Raw genomic sequence first — 26,186 nt, 5'->3', positions numbered from 1 at the left:
GATACCTAGGTCCGGGCTAAAGGGGTAATGGGGGTGCTTAGGGGATCGGGGCAGACACTGATACCTACGTCCAGGGTCTAGGGGTCCCCAGGGGATTAGGGATTGAGGGGGGAACAGATGCCTACGTCCTAGCTGGAGGGGTCCTGGGTGGTTTAGGAGGTTCGTTGGAGCCACAGATACCTATGTCCAGGCTGTAGGGGTTCCTGGGGCGTTAGGGGGTTTCTGGGGGTCACAGATCCTATGTGCAAACTGGAAGGGTCCCAGAGGGCTTAGGAGATTTATGGGGGGCACAGATACCAACGTCCTTGCTGTAAAGGTCCCTGGGGGGCTTTGCGAGTTGTGGGGGGCACAGATACCTACGTCCAGGCTGTAGGGGTTCATGTGGGGATTAGGGGGTTTATGGGGGGCACAGATACCAACGTCCTGGCTGTAGATGTTACTGGGGTGCATAGAGGGGCTGTCATTGCACATAACCCTACATCCAGGCTGTCGGGGTCCCGGGGGGGATTAGGGGGTTCGTGGGGAGCTCAGATACCTACGTCCAGGTTGGAGATGTCCCAGGAAAGATTAGGGAGTTTCTGGGGTGCAGAAATACCTATCTCCATGCTGTAGGGGTCCCTGTGGGCCTTAAGGGTTCGTAGGGGGCAGAGATAACTCTCTCTCATTTTTAGGGGTCTCTGGGGAGGCTTATATGGTTTGTGGGGGGCCCAAATACCTATGTCCAGGCTCGAGAGGTCCCTAAAGGGCTTATAGGGTTCGTGGGTGGCACAGATACCTACGTCCAGGCTAGAGGGGTGGGTGGGGGGCTTAGGGGGGTTGTGGGAGCACAGGTACCTAACTTCAGGCTATAGGGGTCCTGGGGGTTCTTAGAGGTAGGGGCAGGCACAGATACCTACGTCCAGGCTGTAGAGGTCCCGAGGGGATTGGGGGTTGTGGGGAGCAGAGATACCTACGTCCAAACTGAAGGGCTCCCTGGGGGTTTAGTGCGTTTGTGGGGGTCACAGATACATACGTCCAGGCTGTAAGAGTCCCAGGGGGCTTTAGGGAATCGTGGGGGGCACAGATGCCTAACTTCAGGCTATAGGGGTCCCAGGGGCGCTTAGGAGGTGGGGGGCACAGATACCTATGTCCAGCCTGTAGGAGTCCCTTGGGGGGCTTAGGGGGTTGTGAGGGTAGAGTTACCTACATCCCAGCTGAAGGAGTCCTCAGGGGGTTCGTGTGGGTCAGAGATACCTACTTCCAGGCTGTAGGGGTCTTGGGGGGCTTAGGGGGTTTCTGGAGGTCACAGATACCTCTGTGCCGACTAGACCGGTCCTGGGGAGATTAGGAGGTTTATGAGGTGCACAGATGAAAACTTCCAGGCTGTACAGGTCCCTGGGGGGCTTAGGGGGTTGTGGGGGGCACAGATACCTATGTCAAGGCTGGAGGGGTCCCTGGAGGGCTTAGCAATTCATGGGGGCACAGATACCTATGTCCAGCTGAGCTTTTCCCTGGGGGCAGCCTATGCGCAGCTGCGATCAGCTGTTTGCTGGGCAGGCTCCGCTCAGCTGCTCCCCCCTCCCTGCTCCTGCGGGGGCTGATTGAGTCACTCCCCCCCAAAACAGCCTCAGGGGTCGGAGTGGGCAGGGGTGCGGCGCCAGCAGCAGCACAGCCTGCCCCACTTCTCTGGGGCTACCCCCCACCTCTCGAGCTGATAGCTCTGCCATGGCCTCCGCATGAATTGCTGCTCCCTGCCCGCCAGGCTCAGCTCCGGCCACAGCAGCATTGGGTGCCCCAGGGAGCCCGGCTAGGGGCAGTAGTAGGTTGCAGGGAGGAGAAGCTCCAGATACTGGCCGGGGGGAGAGGAGCCGAGCTGGAGTTGGGGAGGAGAAGCCCTGGACTGGGCTGGAGTCACGCTGGGGAGGGAGCGGCAGGGAGGAGAAGCCCCAGGCCCCTGCAGGAGCTGCAGTGGGGAGGGGGAGAAGCGCCAAGCTTGGGCAGGGGAGGAGAAGCCACACAGGGTTGGGAGGCGGGTGGGGGGGAGGGAGAAGCCCAGACCCCAACAGAAGCTGCACTGGGAGGGATGGAGGGGGAGAGGAGCCACCCTGGGGCAGGGAGGAGAAGCCCTGGACCCTGGCAGAAGATGTGGGGCTGAAGTCCCCAGTTCAGAAGCCCCAGCCACCTTAGTGGCAGAAGTTGCAAGGCTGAAGCCCTGACCCCACTCTGTGTGCAGCTACCCTAGCCCTTCTCACTCCCATCCCCCCTGTGGAGCTGGCTCTCACTCTCCGGCTGTGGAGAAATTCAGCCCCAATCTCCCCATATTGGGATCTCCATTTCCCCCCCATCACCTAGCCATGAATGGATTTAGCCCAGGAGGCAGGATCAGCATTGGCCCCATTTGGCAGGTGGGCTCTAGGGCACAACGAGATGCAGTGACTTTCCCAAGGCTAAGCAGGGAGTCTGTGGCAGAGCAGAGACTCAAACCCAGAACACCTGAGCCTGAGTCCTGTGCCTTAACCACAAGGCAACCTTCCCACCGAAGGAGAGGGAACCTCCTCTGCCACTTTGAGTGTGTGGGTGGGAGCAGCCACTGGACAGAGCTGCCAGGAGGTGGAGGGGTTGGATAGTTGGGGGGGTGATTAGTGGGTCGGGAGGTCTCTGGAGGAGGCGGTCATGGGACAAGAAGCAGGGGAGTTGGATGGGTTGAGGGTTTGGGAGATGCCTGTTGGGGGGTAGAGCAGGGTTGGGGCAGGCAGGGAGCAGAGGGAGTTGGATGGGTCGGGAGTCCTGGGGGTCCTGTCAGGGGGCAGAGAGAGGTTGGATGGGGCATGGGAGTCCCGGGGGTCTGTCTGGGGGCAGGGGTGTGGATAAGGGTCAGGGGGACAGGTATGGGGTAGGGTCCTAGGGAGGCGGTTACAGTGGGGGGGTCTCAGGAGGAGGATGTCAGGGGACAAAGAGCCGGGAGGCTTAGATAGGGGGATGGGTCCTGGAGGGCAGTTAGGGGCAGGGTCCCAGGAGGGGGCAGTCAGGGGACAAGGAGCAGGGGGGCGTTGGGTGTTCTGAGGGGGGCAGCCAGGCGGCAGGAATTGGGAGGCAGTGGATGGGGTGGGGCTCCCTGGGTGCACACCCTAATGAAATGTGCTGCACATGCCTATGGTCACGGGGGTGAGCTACTTGCATCCTTTGCCTGTTTGTGCCATTTCTTTCCGTCTCAAAACCTGATAGCAATTCTCTCTAGTTCTTCCCCTTCTCTCCCCTCCCCACATGTGGCTAGAAAATCCAAGGAGAATCTCTTGTTTTCCCTACAATTATTGACTCTCTAGTCTCTTATTTTCCCTATTTTCTCCATAATTCTTAAATTCTCCTCAGCTTTGGGATGTGAACCCAGCCCGTTTCATCTGCAGCCATTTGTCCTTGGTTAGATGGCAATTTGCTGTCCTGTATCATTCCCCCAACATGGGTGGTGGTTAGTAGGTGCTGGTTGGGGGAGCCCGCAGACATGGCTGCCTCTGGGGGAGATGGGGTGGCCGATCTCTGCCAGAAACAGGATATGGCCGAACAGGAGGGGAAGGGAGGAGCCAGTGTCCCTATGGAGCCTGCCCAGCCCCTTTGCTTCTGCTCCTTTCTAGCATTTTGTTCAGAGACTTTATTACTGGGGAGGCTGAAAAATCTCCCTGTGGGCTTAGCCTGGCAGGAGGGGCAGATCTCCCCTGCAATAAAGAGATGGAGCATGTTCCCAGCATGGCAGAATCTGGGCTGTGTCTGTGCAGGGAAAGATCCTGGGGGAATCGTGATGTGACATGAACTAAAGCCTGTTCTGAAACCTCCACAACTGCCCTTCTCGCCCTGCCAGGCTGCAGGATGTCGTCCATGTTTCGCTCCAGCTCATCCCATCCTCCCATGGGACAGGGAAGGGAAACGGCTGCAGAGGAGCCAGTTCAGGTAGGGATTATCGGTGGAGGGGGCTGGTGGGTTCCTGCTGGAGGGGAGGGACAGCAAATACACAGGAGAGGGGAGCTTTGGGCAGTCTGGATTGGAGGTTGGAGTTTGCCAAAAAATTCCCAGGGTGGAGAATGGGAGGAGGCCAGGGTGTGGCAAACCTCTTGGGACTGGTTTAATATGCGGCTTCCATTCTAGGACCAGACCCATGAGGTTAGAGGGTGGAAATGCTCTAATTTGTGGGACAGGAAACAACCCCCCTAGGTGGGGCTAGGAAAATGGGCCAGCATCCCAGTGCTGGAGCCTGACCTGACTAACCAGCGGCTGCTGTGAGATTCATAGATTCATAGATTCTAGGGTCAGAAGGGACCAATGTGATCATCTAGTCAGACCCTCCGCACAAAGCAGGCCACAGAACCCTACCATCCACTTCTATAACAAACCCCTAACCTATCCCTGAGTTATCGAAGTCTTCAAATTGTGGTTTGAAGACCTCAATCTGCAGAGAATCCACCAGCAAGTGACCCATGCCCCACGCTGCAGGGGAAGGCGAAAAACCTCCAGGGCCTCCGCCAATCTGCGCCGGAGGAAAATTCCTTCCCGACCCCAAATATGGCGATCAGCTAAATCCTGAGCACGTGGGCAAGACTCACCAGCCAGCACTCAAAAAAGAATTATCTGCAGTAACTCAGATCCCATCCCCTCCAACATCCCATCACCGACCACTGGGCATACTTATCTGCAGAGAATCGAAGATCAGTTGCCAAAATTAGGCATTCCCATCATACCATCCCTTCCATAAACTTATCAAGCTTAATCTTAAAGGCAGATTGTCTTTTGCCCCCCTGCTCCTCTTGGAAGGCTGTTCCAGAACTTCACTCCTCTAATGGTTAGAAACCTTTGTCTAATTTCAAGTCTAACACTTCCTAGTGTCCAGTTTATACCCATTCGTTCTTGTATCTACATTGGTACTAAGCTTAAATAATTCCTCTCCCTCCCAAATATTAATCCCTCTGATATATTTATGAAGAGCAAGCATATCCCGCCTCAGCCTTCTTTTGGCTAGACTAAACAAGCCAAGCTCTTTGAGTCTCCTTTCATATGACAGGTTTTCCATTCCTCAGATCATCCTAGTAGCCCATCTCTGAACCTGTTCCAGTTTGAATTCATCCTTCTTAAACATGGGAGACCAGAACTGCACACAGTATTCCAGGTGGGGTCTCACCAGCACCTTATATAACGGTACCTCGCCTGATGCATCCTAAAACCGCATTAGCTTTTTTAATGGCCTGTAGTAGAGCGGTGCCGGGGCTCGACCCTCCTTGAGAGGGAAGGGGAGCCGCACCGGCTCGCCTCAGTCCTTCTGCCTCAGGCCCGTCCCAGGGGCAGTGTGATTCTGCTTCCGCCTTCCCGATGAACTGCTCAGCTCAGTCCATCAGCTGCTCTGCACCACCAGCCGACCTGTGATCTGCTCCAGATGTCCCAAAAAACTGCTCAGCTCACCTCACTCTATGGGCCACTCCAACCATCCCACAAACTGTTCCTCTCCATCAGCTGCTCTGCTTTGCAATATAGCTTCAGACTCCTCCACTAGCTAGCACAGCTCTTTCAAGATTTCAGCTCAGGAACCTGGAACTCCGATTCTTAAGAGAATCAAAAATCAGCTCTGCTATTCAATTGTTAAAAGAAAAGAAGGTGCAAATGGTGTTTCTGGTTTACCCAGGAGCCCACTCCCTTGTCTAGTAAGTGCCAATCAGTTGATGGTGAGAATCCCTGTCTCAAAGCAGTTTCACAGTTCCTCATCTGTGAGGGTGAGGGAGTGTGGCCTCTTCAACCCACAGGGTGCAGTTAACCCTAGCAGTGCCAATGCAGGGTTGATGCACCTCATCACAGACAGCATTTCCCAAATTTTGGGATTAGCCAGGAGATCTCTTCAGAGGTAACCTCCTGTAGGGACTGGGTCACAAATACCTTGGGAACCAAATACCTGGGCATTTTGCCTAGTTCCAAGTCACTTGCTGTGGAATTCTATCCCTGGATCATCTGAGACAATATTGACAAACAATCGAACTACCCTGTGACCATGTGCACTTACTTCCGTCAGTTGCACCATTTGGGGTCTGCTGCTGTTCACCTTTTCAGAGTGGAGATTTAAAAACAGACTGTTTCTCTGATAATATGTCCACCAGCTATGAGTATTCTCTCCTGTTGACTGAACTGTATTTGAATTTTCTCCATGTCATCATGCAAGGATAGGGGAAAAAACAAACCTAAGTAAAAAATGATGGTCATTTATCTGAAATTTCCAAATAAATCTGAGCTACAATCTGTCAAACAACACTAACATGCAGTTATATGAACAAGGAGCCTTCATGAAAGATAGAAAACCCACATCACAAGAGGTAGAAGACACTTTCATTTTAATTTAAAGTGAAATTCCAGACTAGGTTACATCTGATGTCTCAGAATCAGGATGAGAAATTCTCCCCTGATCCACTGAAACCTGCTTCACCCAGCACTGTCTCATTAGTGTTATTTACAGAAGTTTTAGAACCTACAGAACAGGCGGAAAAAACAGTTGACCCTCCCAGAAGTAGCTTTGCCAATAGAGGGAAAAGGGGATTTGAACAGTGCTTGGGATCCATTTGAAATCCCCTTCCAGGTCTGTGACACTTTCATTGCCTGCCAGAGTGACTCTGATTTAGGATCAAAGACGTCCAAGCACCATTCCCAAGCATGGACAGCCAAGAACATGACCTCACCGGACACGTTGGGAAGTGAAGGAATATAAAGGGGTGAACTCTGCATGGCTCAGACACAAGGTAACAGTTCTGGGGTGATGGGGAAGGACGGAATCTCTGAGTCGCCCCATCTCCTTCCAGTGTCACAGAGCCTGAAATAACCCTTATTTCCCTGACACTGCTCCAGTTCTTCATCATATTTAAATATATTTTACATGAGAAAAAAGTCAGCAAAATAACTGCTCTTCTGCACAATCCAGGGTAATGTGAGAACTGGGAATGAGACAATCTGTCCTCAGACAGGAACTTGACGTCTGGAACAATAACTTTGCACTGGGAGGAGGAGTATAAATGTGAATCTCCAGATTTGTTTAGACAAGGAAATGTGATGGTGGTTAGGCAGATCAGGAGGAAATGTGCTAGATAACCCCACCCACTATCCATGGCCCATGTCTTTACTGCAAGAATAGCTGTCTTTTTACATCAGGAAAGTGAACTCACTCTAGCTAGCTCCATGGTAACCACAGTGATGAGACCCAGGTAGATTTTATCTCAACGTAGCTGGTTGAAGACACTCCCCATCTCCCCCACCTGGGGTGATGACATTCCTGATAGAAAGGACACCCACTCCCATGACTCACAGGACAATGGAGTTGATAGAAAGGACCACAGGATCCACCCCAAAGACAGGCGAGCTTCAAAAGTGTGCAACTCATGTGGGAGCTGAGGGACTACAGTGGGCAAAAGATACAAACGGTCTTAACAATCACTATCTGGGAACTGTCAAAAGAATTAACGAAAAAAAATCTTCTGACAGGTCTAGAGAAGGTTTTATGAAGTTTATCTCCTTTACGGATTCTCTGATGTTTAGAAAGGCCTGAACTATGAGTGAAGCTTTTCCCACACTCGCAGCATTCATAGGGTCTCTGCCCGGTGTGGATTCTGTAATGTGTAATAAGGGTTGAGCTCCGAGAGAAGCTTTTCCCGCACTCACTGCATTCATAGGGTCTCTCTCCCGTGTGGACTCTCTGGTGAGAGATAAGGGAGGAGAGGTGAGTGAAACGTTTCCCGCACTCACTGCATTCATAGGGTCTCTCTCCCGTGTGGACTCTCTGGTGAGAGATAAGGGAGGAGAGGTGAGTGAAACTTTTCCCGCACTCACAGCATTCATAGGGTCTCTCTCCTCTGTGTATTTGCTGATGTCTACTAAGGGCAGAGGTACGATTGAAGCTTTTCCCACACTCACAGCATTCGTAGAGTCTCTCTTTTGTGTGGATTATCTCATGTTGAATAAGGCCTGAATGGTAATTGAAGTTTTTCCCACACTCACTACACGTATTCTCTCGCTTCTCCTGGGACGTAGTTTCTTTGAGGTCCCTGTGAGTTCCCTGACAATTAATGGGTTCATCCACTCTCTCCTCTGAGTGGTTTCCCTGCTCTCTCTCGTCTCTGGTAACTTTCATCAGCTTTTCCTTGATCACGGGGGCTGGTCACGCTCCCTTTGGATCTTCGCAGTAATTCCCCTTGCACTTCGGCAAGCTCAGCATCTTCCTGGTGAGGATTCTGCTCCTCGCTCTCCCTCACCACCCCATCACCTGCTAGAAGAGAGGAGAAATCTCAGAATTGGGGATGGAAAGGCAGAGAGCAAACCCAAGTAAGTGCCGGAGAGACAGACATTAAAAATCAGCGACTGAATTCCCCCAAACTCATCCCCATAGGGGAGAGTGGAGGAAATCAATTCTGCTCCACACCCAGGACCGGCCTTTAGGGTGGGCCATACGGGTGTCCCACCCAAGGGGGTGCCGGGCACAGGGTTTGGATTCCCATCTGACCTGCTGCTGAGAGGCTCGCTGGGCTGATGAAAACGGCACAGGGAGGCAGATAAGCAGCTGCGTGGGGAGTGGAAGAGACCTGAGCTGCAGGGGGCAGTTGGACGACCAGCCGTCAGAGCCAGGTGACTGCTCCAGAGCAGAGGGGCCTCTCCACACACACAGTCCTTCACACACGCCCGTCAACATACACACACTCCTCATATCCTCTCCTTCACACACACACACACACACACACACAGTCCCCCCAACACACACACCAGGGCTCCCTGCATGCAGGTCACTTCCCCACTTGGGCTATGCTGAGACATCAGGAGCAGCTGCTCTCCTGCCCTCCCCTTACACAGCCTGCAGGGAAAGTGACCTGAGTGCAGGCAGCCCTGACGTCGCTCCTTGCTCCCCTCTCCCAGCCCCCCAGGGCTGCGTGGGGCAGGGGAGCAGCAGTCCAGTGGGGGAGTGAGCAGCAATGCCAGCTGCTTTGTGCATCTAGGTCAGGTTCCCCACTTGGGTGCAGGAGGATGCAAGGGTTAGGGGCAAAGGGGGCACAGTGCAGGGGTTGGGGGCTCAGGAAGGGGCAGGTATTGAGGTGCAGGGGGCAGGGTTTGGGGTGAAGGGGGTATGCACCACGCAGGGGTTCAGAGTGCAGGAGGGAGGTGCAGGGGGCATGAGTGAAGGGGGCACAGTCCTGGGATTAGGGGCACAGGAGGGAGGGGAAGGGGTTGGGGTGAAAGGGCACAGTGCAGGGCATTGGGGCACAGGAGGGGGCAGGTGTTGGGAGGGGCTGGAGGGGGCAGAAGTTAGGAGTGAAGGGGGAGCAGGTATTTGGAGGGAAGGGGGCACAATGCAGGGGCTGGGAGGAAGGGAGAGTGGGGAGCCTGGCGAGCCGATGGGGGACAGAGGGAATGGGGAGGTGCCATGCCCATGGGAGCCAGGGGCACCAAAATGCAAGTTTGTCCCGGGTGCCATTTCCCCAAGGCCGGCCCTGCCCACACCCCATCCGAACACTCAGTCGGAAGGGAGGCAGCTCCAGCCAAGGTGTCAATCACCATCTGTAAGAAGCCAGGAGTGAGATCTGCTGGGGACTGTCCTGAGCTCACAGAGTCTGTGTGGGGAATCCCAGCTGGTTCTCTCAGGCACTTACAGTTTCTGGGTTGGTTTAATGTTTCCTCACCTGTCCAGGGACTTCTCAGGATCTCGTTTTCCTCTGAACCCTGGAGATCCAGGACCCACGGCTCTTCTCCTCCTTCCAGCTGGGAGATCACAGAGGGTTTGGAAACTGGAAACCCTGCTCAAGGGAAAGAAAACAAGGGAGGCAGGAGTGTACTTTGCCCACCTCTAGTATAGATGGTAACTAAACAAACCTCTGCGAACTAGGAAATGAGAAGTTAATGTAAACCCCCCCCCCGCTTCAATGCAACCTTAACTTTGCCCCCAACTCTTAACCCTGCAGCTAGCAAGAACCACTGAGGATGGTTCTGTGTGGGCCGTTCAAAGGTTAACAAACTGCCACAGGGACTCAGGTATTCAGCTCAATGCAGCAGTAACGGGATGAATTCTATGGTCTGTGGTATAAAGGACATCAGAGTAGATGACCTAATAGTCACATCTGGCCTTCAAAGCTATGAACCTATAATCGATCCGATGAAAGACTAAGAGAACGTGCCATTGTCTGTGCTGTGTTCACAGATGGGAATCCCAGCATCTATCCGCATGCCTCCAGCTGCATGCACTGGGCCAGCTGTAGCTGTGACTGGCTGATGGAGGGATGGGTTGGAGCAGCTGGGCAGAGTTGTGCCTGTGCTACGCAGAGAGGTGCATGTGAAACTTGGGGGGTCAATTCTACCTCATTTCCGTGCTGAGTGTTGTAGGCTTTGTCAGCAAAGGTGCCCTAGGGTGTGTTCTTGCCATGGGGATTGTCAGCACCCTGGTGGCATATGTTCGAGTGATCTGTGGGGCTTAGTGAGGGGTAAGTGAAGGCAGTGACTCACAAGGAAAACTCAGGTTGAGGGCAAAGGGGTGGTAACACTTTGCAAGTCTGAGATGGTCTGTGTGCAGGAGGTTCAGTATTGGAGAGCAGCCCAGGGGGAGGAAGCTTCTGTTTGCTATGATGGAGATGAACCCGATTATCTTAGCAAAGAGAAGCTGTGAGACTTTCTGCTGGACTGCTCTGTTCCCAGAGCGCTCTGTAACAGGGGAGGGCAGAGGACTAGTGTGTGTGTCACTGGCATGTCGGGGCGCTGCTGAAACCAGACAGAGCAGAGGTGGCATTGTGGGAGTGGTGTGAACCTAAACTTTTCATTTCCCCTTCTAAGAACCGAGGGGACGGGAATCCTTACCCGGCAAGGTCACCTTCTCATAGTTCTCCTGCATGATGTCTCTGTAAAGGGTTCTGCGAGTGGGGTCCACCAGAGCCCCCTCTTCCCTGGTGAAATACACAGCCACCTCCTCAAAGGTCACCAGCCCCTGAAAGAGCAAGAGTCCAACACTCAATATCTGCTGCCCCACTCCCAGCCCCACTATTCATGGGGGAAAGCAGCCAATCAAATGGAAGCTCTGAGAGAGAAACAGTCGGCAGAGTCCTGTCCCCACACTGCTGAGAGCAGCCAGGGGCACCACGGTGAGAGAACAAAGAGAGACCCCTTGTCTCTGCCTGCAGATCCATCACACACCTACTAGCCAGGGGCTGATACAACCCCATGGTAGGAACCCAACACCCTCCCCACTGCCAGCAGCTTGATGTGAGGGGCCGGGACATCTTCCCTACACCTCCCTGGTGGGGGTCCCCTTTCCATGTCACACCAGCCCCTGGCTAGCAGGCTGAGGGCTCAGCACTGGAAGTCTGGTCAGTTTTCCCAGCCCTGCCGAGGGGGTTGGTTTCTCTATTTCCTGTTTCACAAATTAGGGAATTTTCTCCCCCAAGACCCAAGTGTTTGTTCTGAGGATCCAGGCCCATGTTAACAAGTCCCAGCAGGTTTGTCACACTCTGTCCCCCTCCCTTTCCTCACCCAGTGTATTCCCTGCCCCCTCCAGCCCTAACTCCCCACAAGTTGCCACCTCTTCAGTATTTCCTGCCCCTCCCCCTCCAACTGGAACACACCAGCAACCCCCCAATAACCCCTACCTGAGCTGGCGCCACTGCAGCCAGAGAGCCCTCCCCCGGCCGGGCACGGAGGAGTTAATGCCTTCCTGTGCCCCGCAACCCCACCCGCTCCCAGCTGCTCCAGCCCCTCCCTGTGCCCTGCAACCGCCCCCCCCCCGCTCCCAGCTGCTCCAGCCCCTCCCTGTGCCCTGCAACCCCCCCCCGCTCCCAGCTGCTCCAGCCCCTCCCTGTGCCCTGCAACCCCCCCCCCCCCCCGCTCCCAGCTGCTCCAGTCCCTTCCTGTGCCCCCAACCCCGCCGGCTCCCAGCTCCTCCAGCCCCTTCCTGTGCCCCCAACCCCGGCCACTCGCAGCTGCTCCAGCCCCTTCCTGTGCCCCGCAACCCTGCCCCGCTCCCCCGGGCTGTAGCGCTCGCCGGGGCTGACACCCTCCGCAGGGGCTGGGAGGGGGCGAGCTGCTACACCAGCCCCTGCCCCTCTCCTGCTCCCGCCCCTTTGCACCGGCAGCGGGTTTATGGCCGGGCCGGGAGCGCAGCGCGGTGGGACCCGGGCAGTGCGGGGGGCGGACACGCTCCAGCCGGGGGGGGGGGGGTCAGCGCTGGGGGTCTGGGTGTGGGGGGGTGGTTATTGCGCGGGGGTCACAAGCCCCCCCAGCTCTGCCGCTCCCCGGAAAAGGCGGGGGGGGCGGGTCCTAAGAGGCACTAGCAGAGGAAGAGGGGGTAGGGTCAGGCTCCAGGCACGTCCCTTACCTGGGCTAGAAAAAGCGGAAGCGCCCCAGGGGCAGGCTGGGAGATGTAGTTCCTGACTCTCCCTGGACCGGAAGTGACGTTGGGTGGGAGAGAAGAAGCCGAATTGCAAACGCGCGCGGGACGCTCCGGCTCTGCCTGGCTCGCGCGGGGCCGTTGGAGCCTCTCCCGGGGCCGGAGAAGGGTTTGTGCCGTGGGGGCTCTGGGCATGCGCAGATCGGGGAGGAGGAGAGTCCCGCTGGAGCCGCCCTGGGGCCGCCCCGGGCTCTACCCGCCCCGCTGCGGAGCTGCAGCTCCAGGTCCCGGCGCGAGCCCCGGGGGAGGCCGGGCCGGGCGGTGACTCTGCCCCAGTGTCCGGCGGGGGGAGGGGAGGGACCCGGCATCTCGCAGCGCCGGGATCTGCCCCGGGGGGGGGGGCAGCGCCCGCGGGGGGCTCGGAGCTGCTGTCCCCGCAGGAGCCCAGCACCCCCCGGGCCCGGCCAGGCTCTGGGGCCGGGCGGGGGCTGGGGGGTGAGACCGGGCGGGGGCTGGGAAAGGGGCGGGTGGGAAATGTCTGTGCAGCCCGGACATGGCCGGGGGGGGGGGGGAGCAGGTGACCCCCGAGGAGCCGGGAGAGAAAGGGGGGGCTGAGATCCCCTCGGATTTACCGCTGCCCCCCCCCCGTGGGGACCCCCCTCCTCTCCCGTCCTGCCCCCTTTCTCCCTAGAGAGCAACGAGCAGCATCCAGGGTGACCCCCCCCCTCCCCCAAACCCTGAGAAGTTCCCTGTTCCCCTCCCCCCATTGTGCCCCATTTTCTCTGCCCTTCGCCAATGGCCAGTTCAGATCTCAGGTTTGGGGTGTTTCCCCCATTTTCACCTGCAGGGATTTGTCCTTGTGTGGGTGGGAAATGGTTCCCCCGAGTGATTTCTGAACTGGGCAGAGGCTGGGGGGGCCCTGAGACAGGGACACCTCTGGGCTGGGCTGGGGGGGCCACTCTCTGCTGGCAACAGGGCGTGGGAAGGGGAGGGAGGAGCAAGTGTCCCCCATGGGGATGGCCCAGCCCCAGGTTTCCCAGTCCAGTCCCCTCTCCAGCACCTGCTAGTCTCATTCCCAGACCCCACTGCCAGCCCCTCTCCACAGCCAGTGACCTTCTGACTCCAGCCCCGCTCCTTTCCCCTGTGAAAGCCGCACCACCCGGGGCTCTGCTGGCCATGTGAATGTGTGACAAGAAGAATCCGTCCTATTCTGTTGTTGATTAAATAACCCTGTATAAACCCCTCCAATTTCACCTCTTTTCTCTTGAACTGTTGAATGGTGACATAAAATCTCCCGACATGTTGGTGTTTTTCTCTTATATTGGCAAATATTTAGTTTGTGCACCAGTTTCTCCTCAGTTCTGAAATACTGATATTGAATTCTTGAAAATCTTCCCGCTTTTCTCTCCAGGTGTGTGACTGAGATCAGGGCTCTTATCGTACAGAGCATGGCTCAGCCCTGGCCTGAGATCAGGTCCCCCAGTGCCAGGCCCTGCACAAACCTTGACCAAGTTTGGGGCCCTGGTGGTTCCAGGAACTGCACAGACCCCTACAGAGAGCAGAGACCTTGTTGTGCCGGGTGCTACAGTGACCCTGACTGAGCTCCGGGCCCCTGTTATGACAGGCCCTGCATCAACACCATGTGAAATCAGGCTCCCATTGTGCCTTGCGCTGCAGAGACAGCAAACAAAATCAGGGACCTTGTTCCTGGAGCTGCAGAGACCCTAAGTGAGATCTGGGCCCTGTTCTGCCAGGTGCTGCAGAGACCTCAACAGAGATCAGACCCCACTGTTGTGACAGGTGCTGTGGAGACCCCAAGTGAGATCTGCGCCTCTGTTGTGCTGGGCACTGCAGAGACCCCATCTGACATCAGGCCCCCATTGTGCCAGGTAAAACTGAGACCTGGATGGAGATCACTGCCCCCCCTTGTGCTGAGCAGCGCACGACTGGCCCAGATTTCTGCCTCCATCGTGCTAGGCACTGCAGAGACCTCGACTGAGATCTGTGTCCCCGTTGGGCCTGGCACTGCACTGACCCTGACCCAGATCACGCCCCGCCACTGTACTGGGCACTGCACAGACCCGGACACATCCTGCCTCCACACTTTGCCAGATGCTGCAGGGACCCTAAACAAAATCAGGGATCCTGTGATGCTGGGAGTTGCAGAGTCCCTGACTGAGGTCAGGCCCCCTGTTGTGCAGGGCTCCTGCACAGACACCAAGATCAGGGTTCCCATTGTGACTGATGCTGAAAAGACAGCAAGGGTATCTCTACCCTACTGTTAAAACCCCCCAGCTGGCCCATGCCAAGTGACTCAGGCCCACATGGCTCAGGCGAAGGGGCTGTTTAATTGCAGTGTAGATGTCTGAGCTCAGGCTGGAGCCAGGCTGTAGGACCCCGCGAGGTGGGAGGGTGCCAGACCTTGGGCTGCAGCCCCAGCCGGAACATGGACACCACAATTAAACAGCCCCACAGCCTGAGCTGTGTGAGCCCAAGTCAGCTGGCATGGACCAGCCGCTGGTGTCTAACAAGTTTGCATGGAGAATCTGGGGCAAAACTGGGAACTGAATCCAAATTGTTTGAATTCTTACCACTACCCTTAACCAAAAGCCCAGCATGTGTGTGTACAGCATTGTTTTGGTCTGTGTTTGCCTTGTGTTGGCTTACAAGGGAGGCTGTGGAATTTCCTTCGCTGGAGGTTTTTAAGACCAGGTTAGAGATACACCAGTCTGGGAATGTCTAGGGATACTTGGTTCTGCCTCATCACAGGAGGCTGGAGTAGACACCCTCTCAAGATCCCTTCCAGGCCTGCATTGAAATAATTCTCTTTTGTGCTGTGTCCTGTTCTACACTGAGCTGTTTTGCATGGTGCCATTTGGAACTGTGATCGCACCATGTTGTATAGCAGTTTTATGGTGCATTGTTTTGCCTCAGCTTGTTTGGTGCCTGTGCTGTGTTGGTTTGAGTTGAGCTATTTTCCATTGTGTTCTTTTGTCCTAGGATGTTGTCATTTGCATCGTGTTGCTTTCTTTTCCTTTGTATTGTTATTTATGCTGTGGAGTGTAGGCTGTTTTCCCACCCCCCCCCCTCGAATTGCCTGACATTATGTTGTGGTGGGTTTTATTTTGTATGTTGTGTTTTTATATGTATATATTGCATAGCATCCTAGAAATGTAGTGCTGGACAGGACCTCAAGTGTCATCAAGTCCTGCTCTCTCTGCTGAGGCGGGACCAAGTATATGTTGATTATCTCTGACAGAGGTTTGTCCTAGTTGTTCTTAAAAACTTCCAGGGAAAGAGACTCCACAGCCCCCCTTGTAAGACTATTCCAGAGCTGAACTACCTCATCTCTAGTGACACGCACACAGATTTTAGTGGTGAGCAGCTGTGGAGAGAGAGGAGACCCCAGTGAATGGGCAGCTGGGTAAAGAGACTAAAGTTGGGAGGAGAAACGTTGACATGTCCAAGGTCACCCAGGCTGTCTGTGATCAAGCTAGAAATAGGTTCTAGTGCCACCATACTGCTGTTTCTGAAGGTCTCTGCCACACTGATGTTTTAGACACTTGTGCAAACTCTTAGTACAGACAGAATTTACACTAGTGCATTGTGATTGGTACTGGTGCACCATGTCCCAGTTTGAAAGTTTGAGCTGGTGGGAGTAGGGGAGGGACAGCGACCTCACAGAGGCCGAGGTCTGGCTGACCAGTGCAGCTGGTAAGGGAGGGGTAGCAGTAGTGCTGGAGGTATAAGCCAGAAGCACAGCTGCACAAGGCTGGACACTGACTTCTCCTGACCCAGGGGACACCCTCCCAGCAAGGTGGTTTGTCCATGGATGCACAGGCTGTCTTGGCAGGACAGCTCAGCTACAGTCCCTGCACACCTCTTCCTGCAGCCTAATACAGTGTGCTCTGGGGACCTTTCCAAGCTGCGGGTGACAGGGCTCTGGAGTTAACAGTGTCTGTTCCTGGCTCTGTCACTGTCTTGTTTAGTGACCATGGGGAAGTCACAGCCCCTTTCTCTGTAACGCTGTCTCCAGTGACTCGAGAGCATGAGCACCAGCCTGAGGCAGACTGGTAAGAAGCAGGGCACAAACCCCAAATTGGGTGTGAGGTCCATATGGAGATTTCAGCAACCAAATATTCAGTGTAAACGCTTCAGGCTCTGTAACAGCATTAACATGGAATCACAGACAGTCCTCTTGGATGATCCCATATATCTCGCCACGCAGGTGAGCTCAGCTTCGTGACAGATGGTCCCTTACTCCAGGGGTTCTCAACCTTTTTCTTTCTGAATCCCCAATGATGGAGATTCCACAACCTCCCTAAGCAATTTATTCCAGTGCTCAACTGCCCTGACAGTTAGGGAGTTTTTCCTAATGTCCAACCTAAACCTCCCTTGCTGCAATTTAAGCCCATTGCTTTTTGTCCTGTCTCCAGAGATTAAGAACAATTTTTCTCCCTCGTCCTTGAAATGACCATTTATGTACTTGAAAGCTGATCATGTCCCCTCTCAGTCTTCTCTTCTCCAGACTAAACAAGCGCAGTTTTTTCAGTCTTCCCTCATAGGCCGTGTTCTCTAGACCTTTAATCATTTTTGTTGCTCTTCTCTGGACTTTCTCCAATTTTTCCACATCTTTCCTGAAATGTGGCCCCCAGAACTGGACACACTAGTCCAGTTGAGGCCTAACCAGTCTGGAGTAGAGCAGAAGAATTACTTCTCGTGTCTTGCAAACAATACTGCTGCTAATACATCCCAGAATTATACTTCCTTTCTTTGCAATAGTGTAACGTTGTTGACTCATATTTAGCTTGTGATCCACTGTGACTCCCAGATCCATCTCCGCAGTGCTCCTTCCTGGGCAGTCATTTCCTGTCTTGTATGTGTGCAACTGATGGTTCCTTTCTAAGGGGAGTACTTTGGATTTGTCTTTATTGAATTTCATCCCATTTACTTCAGACCATTTCTCCAGTTTGTCCAGATGATTTTGAATTTCAGTTCTATTCTCCAAAGTCCTTTCAACCCCTCCAAGCTTGGTATCGCCCGCAAACTTGATAAGTGTAACAGAGAGACTCTGCTGCTGGGAGGGTTTCCCCATGTGTCAGAGGGTTACACCCTGGTAGGAGAGGGCTAGATCTGTACTGGGATATGGTCACTGTGTGCTTCATAGTGTGGCAGAACTTAGATTGTCCATTAGCAGGGGAAAATCCTGGGGGGGAATCGACATGTGGAAAGGACCGAAACCCTGTGTGAATGCTCTCACATTGCCCTTCTCACCCTGGCAGGCTACAGAATAACGTCCACGTTTTGCTCCAGATCATCCCATCCTCCCAGGGGGAAGGCAATGGCTGCAATGGAGCTGGCTCAGGTAAGGGATTCTCAGGTAGCTGGTGGTGGGTTCTGCTTGGAGGGAGAGAAGCAGTAAATGTGTAGTATAGTATAGTAAATGTGCAATAATCAGTTTGTGACACATTTTCTTTGCAAATCTCAAAGTTTCATATAAAATAACCTAAACATTTGCCCCACTTCTCTCTAGTTGTCTATTTCTAATTGAATATGCCCTGAGATTTTCCCGTCTCTCTAATTATAACATAAAAAGAAAATCTCAGATTTACAACTTTTCTCCGATTCTTGAACGTGCATATAAAATGTTTGCAAATGGTGCCCATTGCCTCTCTATTAATTTAACAAATATTGATGTGAAACACTCAGATTTTACCTCCTATCAACAACTGATATAAAATCCCTCTGATTTCCAGCCTTTCTCTTTCATTTCTATGTTATTATCAAATGTCAATTAAAAATCCTTTCATGTTGGGGCTGTTCCCCATGTTTCTCAATCCCAGCAACTTCTCCTTCTTTGGAGGGAGCCTGTTTCCCTGAGTCCGTCTCCATCCTGGAGGTTGCAGGGGGTTAAATTTCCCAGTGATGGTCTTTCCCCTCTCCTTTGAAAATCATTTCTTCCCCTCCTTATCTCTGTTAAAATGTTTGCTGATGAAAGAGACCAGCCACATATTTAATAACCATCAAAGCCAGAGACCTCCCCTTTTGGGGATCAGTGGTTCCCAGCTGGTAACGGAAGAGTTGGCTGGACCCTTTTCTCCAGTTGGCCTGGGATAAGGAGGTTGCTGTGAGTGCAGCATAGGTCCAGAAGTATCCCAAACCTCATGGCAAATGGTCTCTGGGAGGGGTTGATTCCCACAGTGTAAGATGCAGCCACCTCTGGGGTGGATCCATGGTGGCCATTATTTGCTAGTGACAGGGCATGGAGATTTCTTACCCTCCAGGCATTCCATTCTCCTGTTCAAGAGACATCACACAGGGCTCCCTCTGCCTGTGTGACTGGCCAGCAGGGAGTGGTGATAACTTCCTATCCACCTCTCAGGCACTGTGAGGTAACAGTGTTGCGGGGGCGGGGAGGGTGTCTGTGTGGGGAGATTGCAGCTGAAGGGACATTGTGGTAGGGGGAGGTGTTTGAATGGCTGGACAGGGGGTACCCTAGTCAGGTTGGTGGGTTGTGGAGGTTTGGGGTTTTGGGGGGTGGTGGTTGTGATGTGCCCATCCCTGAGGCTATGGGTCCTGGAGGTGGGTACCGCTGGGGGCCTGGTGGTTGCAGAACAGTGGGGGTGAGTGTCTCTTGGGGGGGCGGGACAGGGGGTTAGAGGGAGACTGGTGCTGTGCCAGGGGCTCTAACTGGGCATCCCCGGCTGGTTGCTGGTTTTGTTGCCATGCCCAGTGCACAGAGCTGGGGAAGAGGATCCCTGGCACTAGGTCAGGGGATGCCAGGGAAGCAGAGTGAGAGGTCCCACTGAAAAGCATCAGGGGGTCCTGTTAGATAGAGAAAGGGGTCCCAGACAAATGGCAGGGCAGGTCCTGCTGGAGGGGAGTCCTAGGCAGGCAGTGAGGGACTGAATTCCCAGTGGGGGGTTCCCTTGGGGAGGTCCCTGGCTGATGGGGGCTTTTGGTGGGGGGAACCCTTTGGGATTCCCAACCTGACAGTCATGGTCTGGTGGGGATTCCCTAACTGGTGGGGCTTTGAGGGGTATCTGGGGTCCCTGGCCAGGGACTCTGGGGGGCTGCGTCCCAGGGAATATCTGATGGGCCCCTGGCTGTGGGAACTTCTACTAACCATGATCCTTCTCTCTGATCAACTTGTGCCAGAGTCCTGGCTCCAAGCACTGCCCGACATTCCCCAGTCACGTGCCCTGTCACTGTGAAACTTTCTATCCACTTATCAAACACTGAGTATGAAATCACAGATTTTGCTTTTCTCCTCTTTTGAAAACTGCAGGAACTTTGGTTCTGGTTTGGAAAATTTGTGCCACCAGTCGTTGTTCTCGATGTGGGCGGTGAGGGAGGTGGGAAGGGGGTCAGCACTGCTACATGATGGTCTCTTCCGCAGCATTCTGGACTCATTTGTGAAATCTGGTTTCATTGAGACAAATGCTAATCCAGAGTCACTGTATGGAAAGACAAGGAGTGACTCTGGATGGACAGTGGGGCAAATGAGATCAGCAGTTCTCCCTGTGAGAAGGGGCTCTCATTAGCTGCTCTCCCCGGAGAGCTAAAGGAGGGAAGCTGCTCAAACGCTCTGTCCCTCTCTACTCAGGATATTGGGGTTCAGCTTCCTGGGTCAGATGCTGCAGCCTCCATTGTGATCTGGGAGACCAGGCTTGGCAGCTGCTGCTCCCCCAGTGGGGTTCTGTGCTGGGAAGTGACCTTAATTAAAGCTGCTTCTCTGCTCGGCCCAGGGGATGACTTTCTCCAGCTGGTCCTAGCCCCGTAGGGCAGCCCTGGGCCCTATTAATACTAAATTCTGAGACAGACATTCCAAGTAACTGAAAGGAACGAAGGGAAAATGCTGGGGTCTGGCCTTAAAATGACTCTACACAAACAGACCCCCCCTCATTTCTCATCCCATTAGCAATTTCAGGAGCAAATCCAGCCATGGGGGAGCAAACTTCCCAGGAATGGGACTTTCCTACCAAATGGGCAGGGAGAGGTGATGGGAAAAGGGGAAAGAGAGATCGAAAGGCGCAGTGGGAGAGAAGAGTTTGGAGCGAGATTTCCAGATCTCTAATCTGCCCAGAAAGATGTATTGCTGCACCCTGGATAGAGTCACTTTCCTGTAGAAAAGGTGAGAATCAGACAGAGGAAAATCCAGTTCCTGATTCCATATTCCCCCTGCTGGGGTTTTGCTGCCGTGGGGTCAGTGTCTGAGGGAATCCCCCACAGTGACTCCTTTGGTTCTGCTTTTTTCTAGCCTTGTGTTCAGAGACTTTGTTATGGGATGGGAGGAGGGAGAAGGGAGGTTAAACATGTCTCTGTGGGCTTAGCCTGGCAGGAGGGGCCAGGTCTACACTGTACACAGAGATCAAGCCTTTCTCAGCATGGCAGACTCTAGGGTGTCTGTCTGCAGGGAAAGGGCCTGGGGGAATCATGCTGTGAAATGAGTTAGTGTGTTCTGAAACCTTCACAACTGCCCTTCTCAACCTGCCAGGCTGCGGAATAATGTCCATGTTTCGCTCCAGTTCATCCCGTCCTCTCGTTGGACAGGGTAGAGAAATGGCTGCAGAGGAGCCAGTTCAGGTAGGTATTATCAGGGGGTTGCTGGTGGGATCCTCCAGGAGGGAGAGGGACAGCAAATACACCGGAGATGGGAAGGTTTGCACAGTCTGGTTTGCAGGAAATGCACAGGATGGAGAATGGGAGGAGGACAGGGGTGTGCTAAACCTGCTGGGAGTTATTAATGAGTGGCCTATATTCTTGGAACAGACCCATGAGGTTCGGCGGTGGAAATGCTCTAGTTTGTGGAGCAGAAAATAACCCAGCTCCATGGAGCTGGGAAAACTGACCAGACTCCCAGTGCTGGAGCCCGACCTGAGTAACCAGCGGCTGCTGTGAGATATGAAGGGGGCACCCACTAGTGAGACTTAGGGGAGATTCCCCTCCCTTCACATCCAGCTCTTCAGAATGGGGAGGGTGTTTGGACTTCCTACCAGGGAGCTGTCCCTGGACCCTGCCAGGGCTCCATCTCCTGAATCAGTCAGTGGCTAGTAGGTGTGTGATGGCTCTGCTGGGAGAGAGGAGCGGCTCTCTCTTCGTCCCCTCCCCCTGGTGTTTCCTGGATGCTCTGAGCAGGGTGGGGGTGGGACTCTGACTGCAATCCACCCAGAGTTTCTGTTTGGCTCCTGTCTCGTATGTATAGGGGGGCTGTGAGTGGGGCAGCAGGTACTGAGTGTTGGACTCTCGCTCTTTCAGGGGCTAGTGACCTTCGAGGAGGTGGCTGTGTATTTCACCAGGGAAGAGGGGGCTCTGCTGGACCCCACTCAGAGAGCCCTCTACAGGGATGTCATGCAGGAGAACTATGAGAATGTGACCTCGCTGGGTAAGAGTTACTATCCCCTCAGTTCTTGGAAGGGGAAAAGAAGAGAGATGGTTCATGCCATCCCCCAATTCCACCTCTACTCTGTCCTGTTTCAGCATCACGCCAATATGCCAGTGACACACACGTTGTCAGAGACCGTCCCCTGCTGCAGGACACTTTGGGAACAGAGCAAAGGAGCCGTATCGCACAGCGTCAAATATCTCCTGTTTGCTCAAGTAAAACTGAGGGTTAGGTGCAGCATACTCAGCAGAAGCTTCCTACCCCTGACCTCTCAAACCCTGAACCTTCTCCACCCAGACCTGAATGTGCTTGGGGTGTAACGAGCAGGCTGCTGGAGTCAGAGCTGGTGATCCAGGTTACTTATCACACAGACAGTCCGTGTGTCCTTGAATGCTGACTGGGGGGATCCAGAGAAGGAAGCTCAGTGGTGGATTTAGCGTTAGTGGGGTCCTGTGCTCAGCTCTATTTTAGGGGTCCCTCCTTGGGAGAACAGGCAAGAAAACATTCTTATTTCCCTCCAACCTCCATTTTTCATTCTTTTTTTTCCTTCCTCCTCCTCCTATAAGCAATAGGAAGTAAGTGAAAATAAAGTGAGGTGTATGGATTGTTTTTGTTGTCTAACCGATTTTTCCACAGACCACTTGAAAATCGCTGAGAGTCTTGGTGCACCACTTAATGATCTTCCCATATATTGTTTGTACCGTTAGCTAACTATTTTAAAGCGCTGTGGATAAGAGCCCTTTATTAAAAATTAAAAACGTTGGAGTGCAGGATCTGGCCAGGAGTTAGGGTGTGGGAGGGGGTCAGGGCTGGGGCAGATGGTTGGGTGTGGAGCATGTACCTGGAGCAGCTCCTGTTTCATGCGAGCAATGCAGGTGGGGATGTGGGGGGCAGGAGTCAGGGTGGGCAGGAGGCTTCTGGGAGGGGTGCAGGAGTCAGGGCTGGGGGTGTGAGAGGGGCATGGGGGTGGGGGAGGGAAGCGGTTATGGGTGGGTGCAGGAATCAGAGAGGGTAGGGAACTGGGGTGTTTTTGTGAGGGGTGAAGGAATAAGGGCTGGGGGTGTGAGGGGGGTGCAGGAGTCAGTGAGGTCAGGGTGTTCAGGGTGCAGGAGTCTGGGAGGGAGTTAGGGAGCAGGAGCAGGCTGGAGATTGGGATGCAGTGTCTGGCCAGATTTTAGGATGCAGGAGGGGGCTTCGGTTTGGGGCAGGAGGTTGAGGTGTGGAGTGGTTACCTGGGGCAGCTCCCATTTGGTGTGAGGGGTGCAGGTGGCAATGTGGGGGTGCATGTGCAGGAGCTCCCATTTGGTGCTCAGGGTACAGGGAGTGCAGGAGTCAGAGCATGGGGTGTGAGGGCTCGGTATGTGGGAGGGGGTGCAGGAGTCAGGGCTGGGGGCTGGGAGAGTGGGCTGGGGTACCGGGGGTTGCTCCCAGCCCCCTACCCTGAGTGTCTCAAGCAGGGGTTGGGGGCAGGGGGCTATGTGATAGGGGAGTGCTTTGTAAAGCAGTGAGCAAGTGACCAGGGAGCTTTTCAAACAGGGCTGCTAACAGGGAGTTTTGTGAGGGAGTTTGGAAGGGGAGTGGGAAGGGGGTGAGGTTCTCTTGCCAGTCTTTAAAACATTTAAGCTAGAATACAAATTTCTTGATTGAAACAAAAACCCTGTTGTTAACCTAGGTAGCTGTAGGAGAGAATGCAGGCAGAAGCCCAGAAGCAGAATAGGGGCTATCCTGTTTATTGCACTCAATGTAGCATGTATAATTACCTGCCCTGTGGGCGGGTCTCTTACGGGTGCATTCGGTGCAAGGAGCTCCTGGCCCTCAGACACCGCGTGGAGGCTTTGGAAGCCAGGGTGGTGGAACTGGAGATTCTACGGGAGGCAGAGAAGTATGTTGATGACGCTGTCTGGGACACTTGTAGATTTCTCCCACCTCTGGTCAGACAGCCACTGCACTGTTGAGGAGGATGAAAGGCCCAGGGAAGGAGAGCAGTCAATGGGAGCAGAGGAAAATCTTCCCATAATTGGGACCCTCCTTCCAGATGGTGTTAGGGTCACCTCTTGCACTGATGTTAGCTCTCCAAGGAGGGAACTCCAGTCATTAAGCAAAGGCAGCTGTTAGTAATGGGAGATGTGATCATTAGAAATAGGGATAGCTGGATTTGTGATGACCGGGAGAACCGTATGGTGACTTGCCTGCCTGGTGCGAAGGTTGCAGATTTCTCAAGGCATCTAGACAGATTTATGTGTAGTGCTGGGGAGGAGCCAGTGGTCATGGTACATGTAGATATCAATGACATAAGGAAGGGTAGGTGAGACGTCCTGGAGGCCAAATTTAGTCTGATAGGAAAGAGACTGAAATCCAGGACCTCTATGGTGGCATTCTCAGAAATGCTTCCAGTTCCACGCACAGGGCCAGGTATGCAGGCAGAGCTTCAGAGTCTCAGTGCGTGGATGAGATGATGGTGTAGATTGGAGGCGTTTAGATTTAATAGGAACTGGGGAAACTTTGGGGATGGGGGAGCCTATACAGGAAGGATGGGCTCCACCTAAACCAAAGTGGAACCGGACTGCTGGCACTTAACATTAAAAAGGTTGCAAAGCAGTTTTTAAACTAAGAGTTGGAGGGAAAGCCAATGGCTGCAGAGGAGCTCATGGATGGGACAGAGACTTGTCTTAGAGAAGAATCTAATGATAGAGATTTTTCTAGTTTTAGTCAGGAAGAGAGGCTGGAAGAGGATAAAGTAGGGGCCAGATCAGCCGAGAAGCATTCACACACACAAGCATCAGACACATCAGAAAAGGGCAGACAAATAAACAGAGACAAGTTTTTGAAGTGCTTGTACACAAATGCTAGAAGTCTAAATAAGATGGGTGAATTAGAGTGCCTCGTGTTAAAGGAGCATATTGACATAATAGGCATCAGAGAAACCTGGTGGACTGAGGACAGTCAATGGGACACAATCATTCCAGGGTACAAAATATATTGGAAGGACAGAGCAGGTCATACTCGGGGGGTGGGGAGGGGAGTGGTACTGTATGTTAAAGAAAATGTAAACTCAAATGAAGTAAAAATCTTAAATGAAACTGCATGTTCCATAAAATCTCTATGGATAGTAATTCCATGCTCTGATAAGAATATAACAATAGGGATCTATTATCGACCACCTGTCAAAGACAGTGATAGTGAGGATGAAATGCGAAGGGAGATTAAAAAGGCTATCAAAATAAAGAACTCCATAATAGTGTGGGATTTCAATTATCCCCATATTGACTGCGTACATGTAACGTCAGGACAAAATGCAGAGACAGAATTTCTCGATACTTTAAATGACTGCTTCATGGAGCAGCTGGTACAAGAACCTACAAGGGGAGAAGCAACTCTCGATTTAGTCCTGAGTGGACTGCAGGATCTAGTCCAAGAGGTAGCTGTAACAGGACTGCTTGGAAATAGTGACCATAATGTAACAGCATTTTTAACATTCCTGTGGTTGGAAGAACAGCTCAACACTGTGGCATTTAATTTCAGGAAGGGGAACTATGCAAAAATGAGGGGGTTAGTTAAACAGAAATTAAAAAGGTACAGTGACTAGAGTGAAATCCCTGCAAGCTGCAAGGACACTTTTCAAAGACACAATATTAGAGGCTCAACTTAAATGTATCCCCCAAATTAAAAAACACAGCAAAAGAACTAAAAGAGAGTCACTGTGGCTGAACAACCATGTAAAAAAAGCAGTGAAAGATAAAAAGGCATCTTTTTAAAAGTGGAAGTCAAATCCTAGTGAGGTATATAGGAGAGAGCATAAGCACTGCCAAATTAAGTGTAAAAATGTAATAAGAAAAGCCAAAGAGGAGTTTGAAGAAGGAGCTAGCTGAAAACTCAGAAGGTAACAAAATGTTTTTTAAGTACATTAAAAGCAGGAAGTCTGCTAAACAACCAGTGGGGCCCCTGGACGATTGAAATACAAAAGGAGCCCTTAAAGACTATAAAGTCATTGCGGATAAACTAAATGCATTCTTTGCTTCAGTCTTCCTGGCTGAGGATGTTGGTGAGATTCCCAAACCTTTTGTGGGTGACAAATCTGAGGCACTGCCACAGATTGAAGTGTCAGTAGAGGAGGTTTTGGAACTAATTGATAAACTTAACTGAAACATGTCATCGGAGCCAGATGGTATTTACCCAAGAGGGCTGAAGGATCTCAAATGTGAAATTGGGGAATTATTAGCTATGGTTTGTAACCTGTCCTTTAAATCAGCTTCTGTACCCAATCACTGGAAGATTGCTTATGTAACACCAATATTTAAAAAGGGCTCTAGAGGCGATCCTGGCGGTTACAGACCAGTAAGTCTAATATCTGTACCAGGCAAATTAATTGAAACAATAGTAAAGAATAAAATTGCCAGGAACATAGAAGAACAAAAATTGTTGAGCAAAAGTCAACATGGTTTCTGTAAAAGGGAA

General features: G+C 53.0%; 2 protein-coding genes across 26 annotated transcripts in view; one reads left to right on the top strand and one right to left on the bottom strand.

The window, feature by feature from the left end:
• The window catches only part of LOC127039391 (zinc finger protein 501-like), a 298,864-nt gene that overhangs the window by 248,195 nt on the left and 24,483 nt on the right, over positions 1-26,186 (bottom strand). Inside the window, exons 1-3 of one of the 12 annotated variants that reach the window (XM_050933089.1) lie at positions 11,610-11,662; positions 10,825-10,951; positions 9,630-9,773 (exon numbers count right to left, since the gene is read on the bottom strand). The exons of 2 other annotated variants lie outside the window; for them this stretch is intronic. In XM_050933089.1, the coding sequence (XP_050789046.1) occupies positions 9,630-9,773; positions 10,825-10,858 (178 nt within the window). In that variant the 5' untranslated portion in view covers positions 10,859-10,951; positions 11,610-11,662. 9 more of the 12 variants (XM_050933076.1, XM_050933078.1, XM_050933080.1 and 6 more) reach the window with 9 other exon arrangements.
• The window catches only part of LOC127039339 (zinc finger protein 135-like), a 1,030,205-nt gene that overhangs the window by 994,181 nt on the left and 9,838 nt on the right, over positions 1-26,186 (top strand). For 2 of the 14 annotated variants that reach the window (XM_050932776.1, XM_050932775.1), the window contains exons 3-5: positions 17,629-17,711; positions 20,844-20,932; positions 21,605-21,731. The exons of the other annotated variants lie outside the window; for them this stretch is intronic. In XM_050932776.1, coding sequence (XP_050788733.1) covers positions 17,629-17,711; positions 20,844-20,932; positions 21,605-21,731 — 299 coding nt within the window. The remainder of the gene's footprint in view (positions 1-17,628; positions 17,712-20,843; positions 20,933-21,604; positions 21,732-26,186) is intronic. 14 annotated transcript variants of the gene reach the window in all.

This window comes from Gopherus flavomarginatus, chromosome 23, assembly GCF_025201925.1.
Source record: "Gopherus flavomarginatus isolate rGopFla2 chromosome 23, rGopFla2.mat.asm, whole genome shotgun sequence".
Taxonomy (NCBI): domain Eukaryota; kingdom Metazoa; phylum Chordata; order Testudines; family Testudinidae; genus Gopherus; species Gopherus flavomarginatus.
This window is presented reverse-complemented; position numbering and strand designations above follow the sequence as displayed.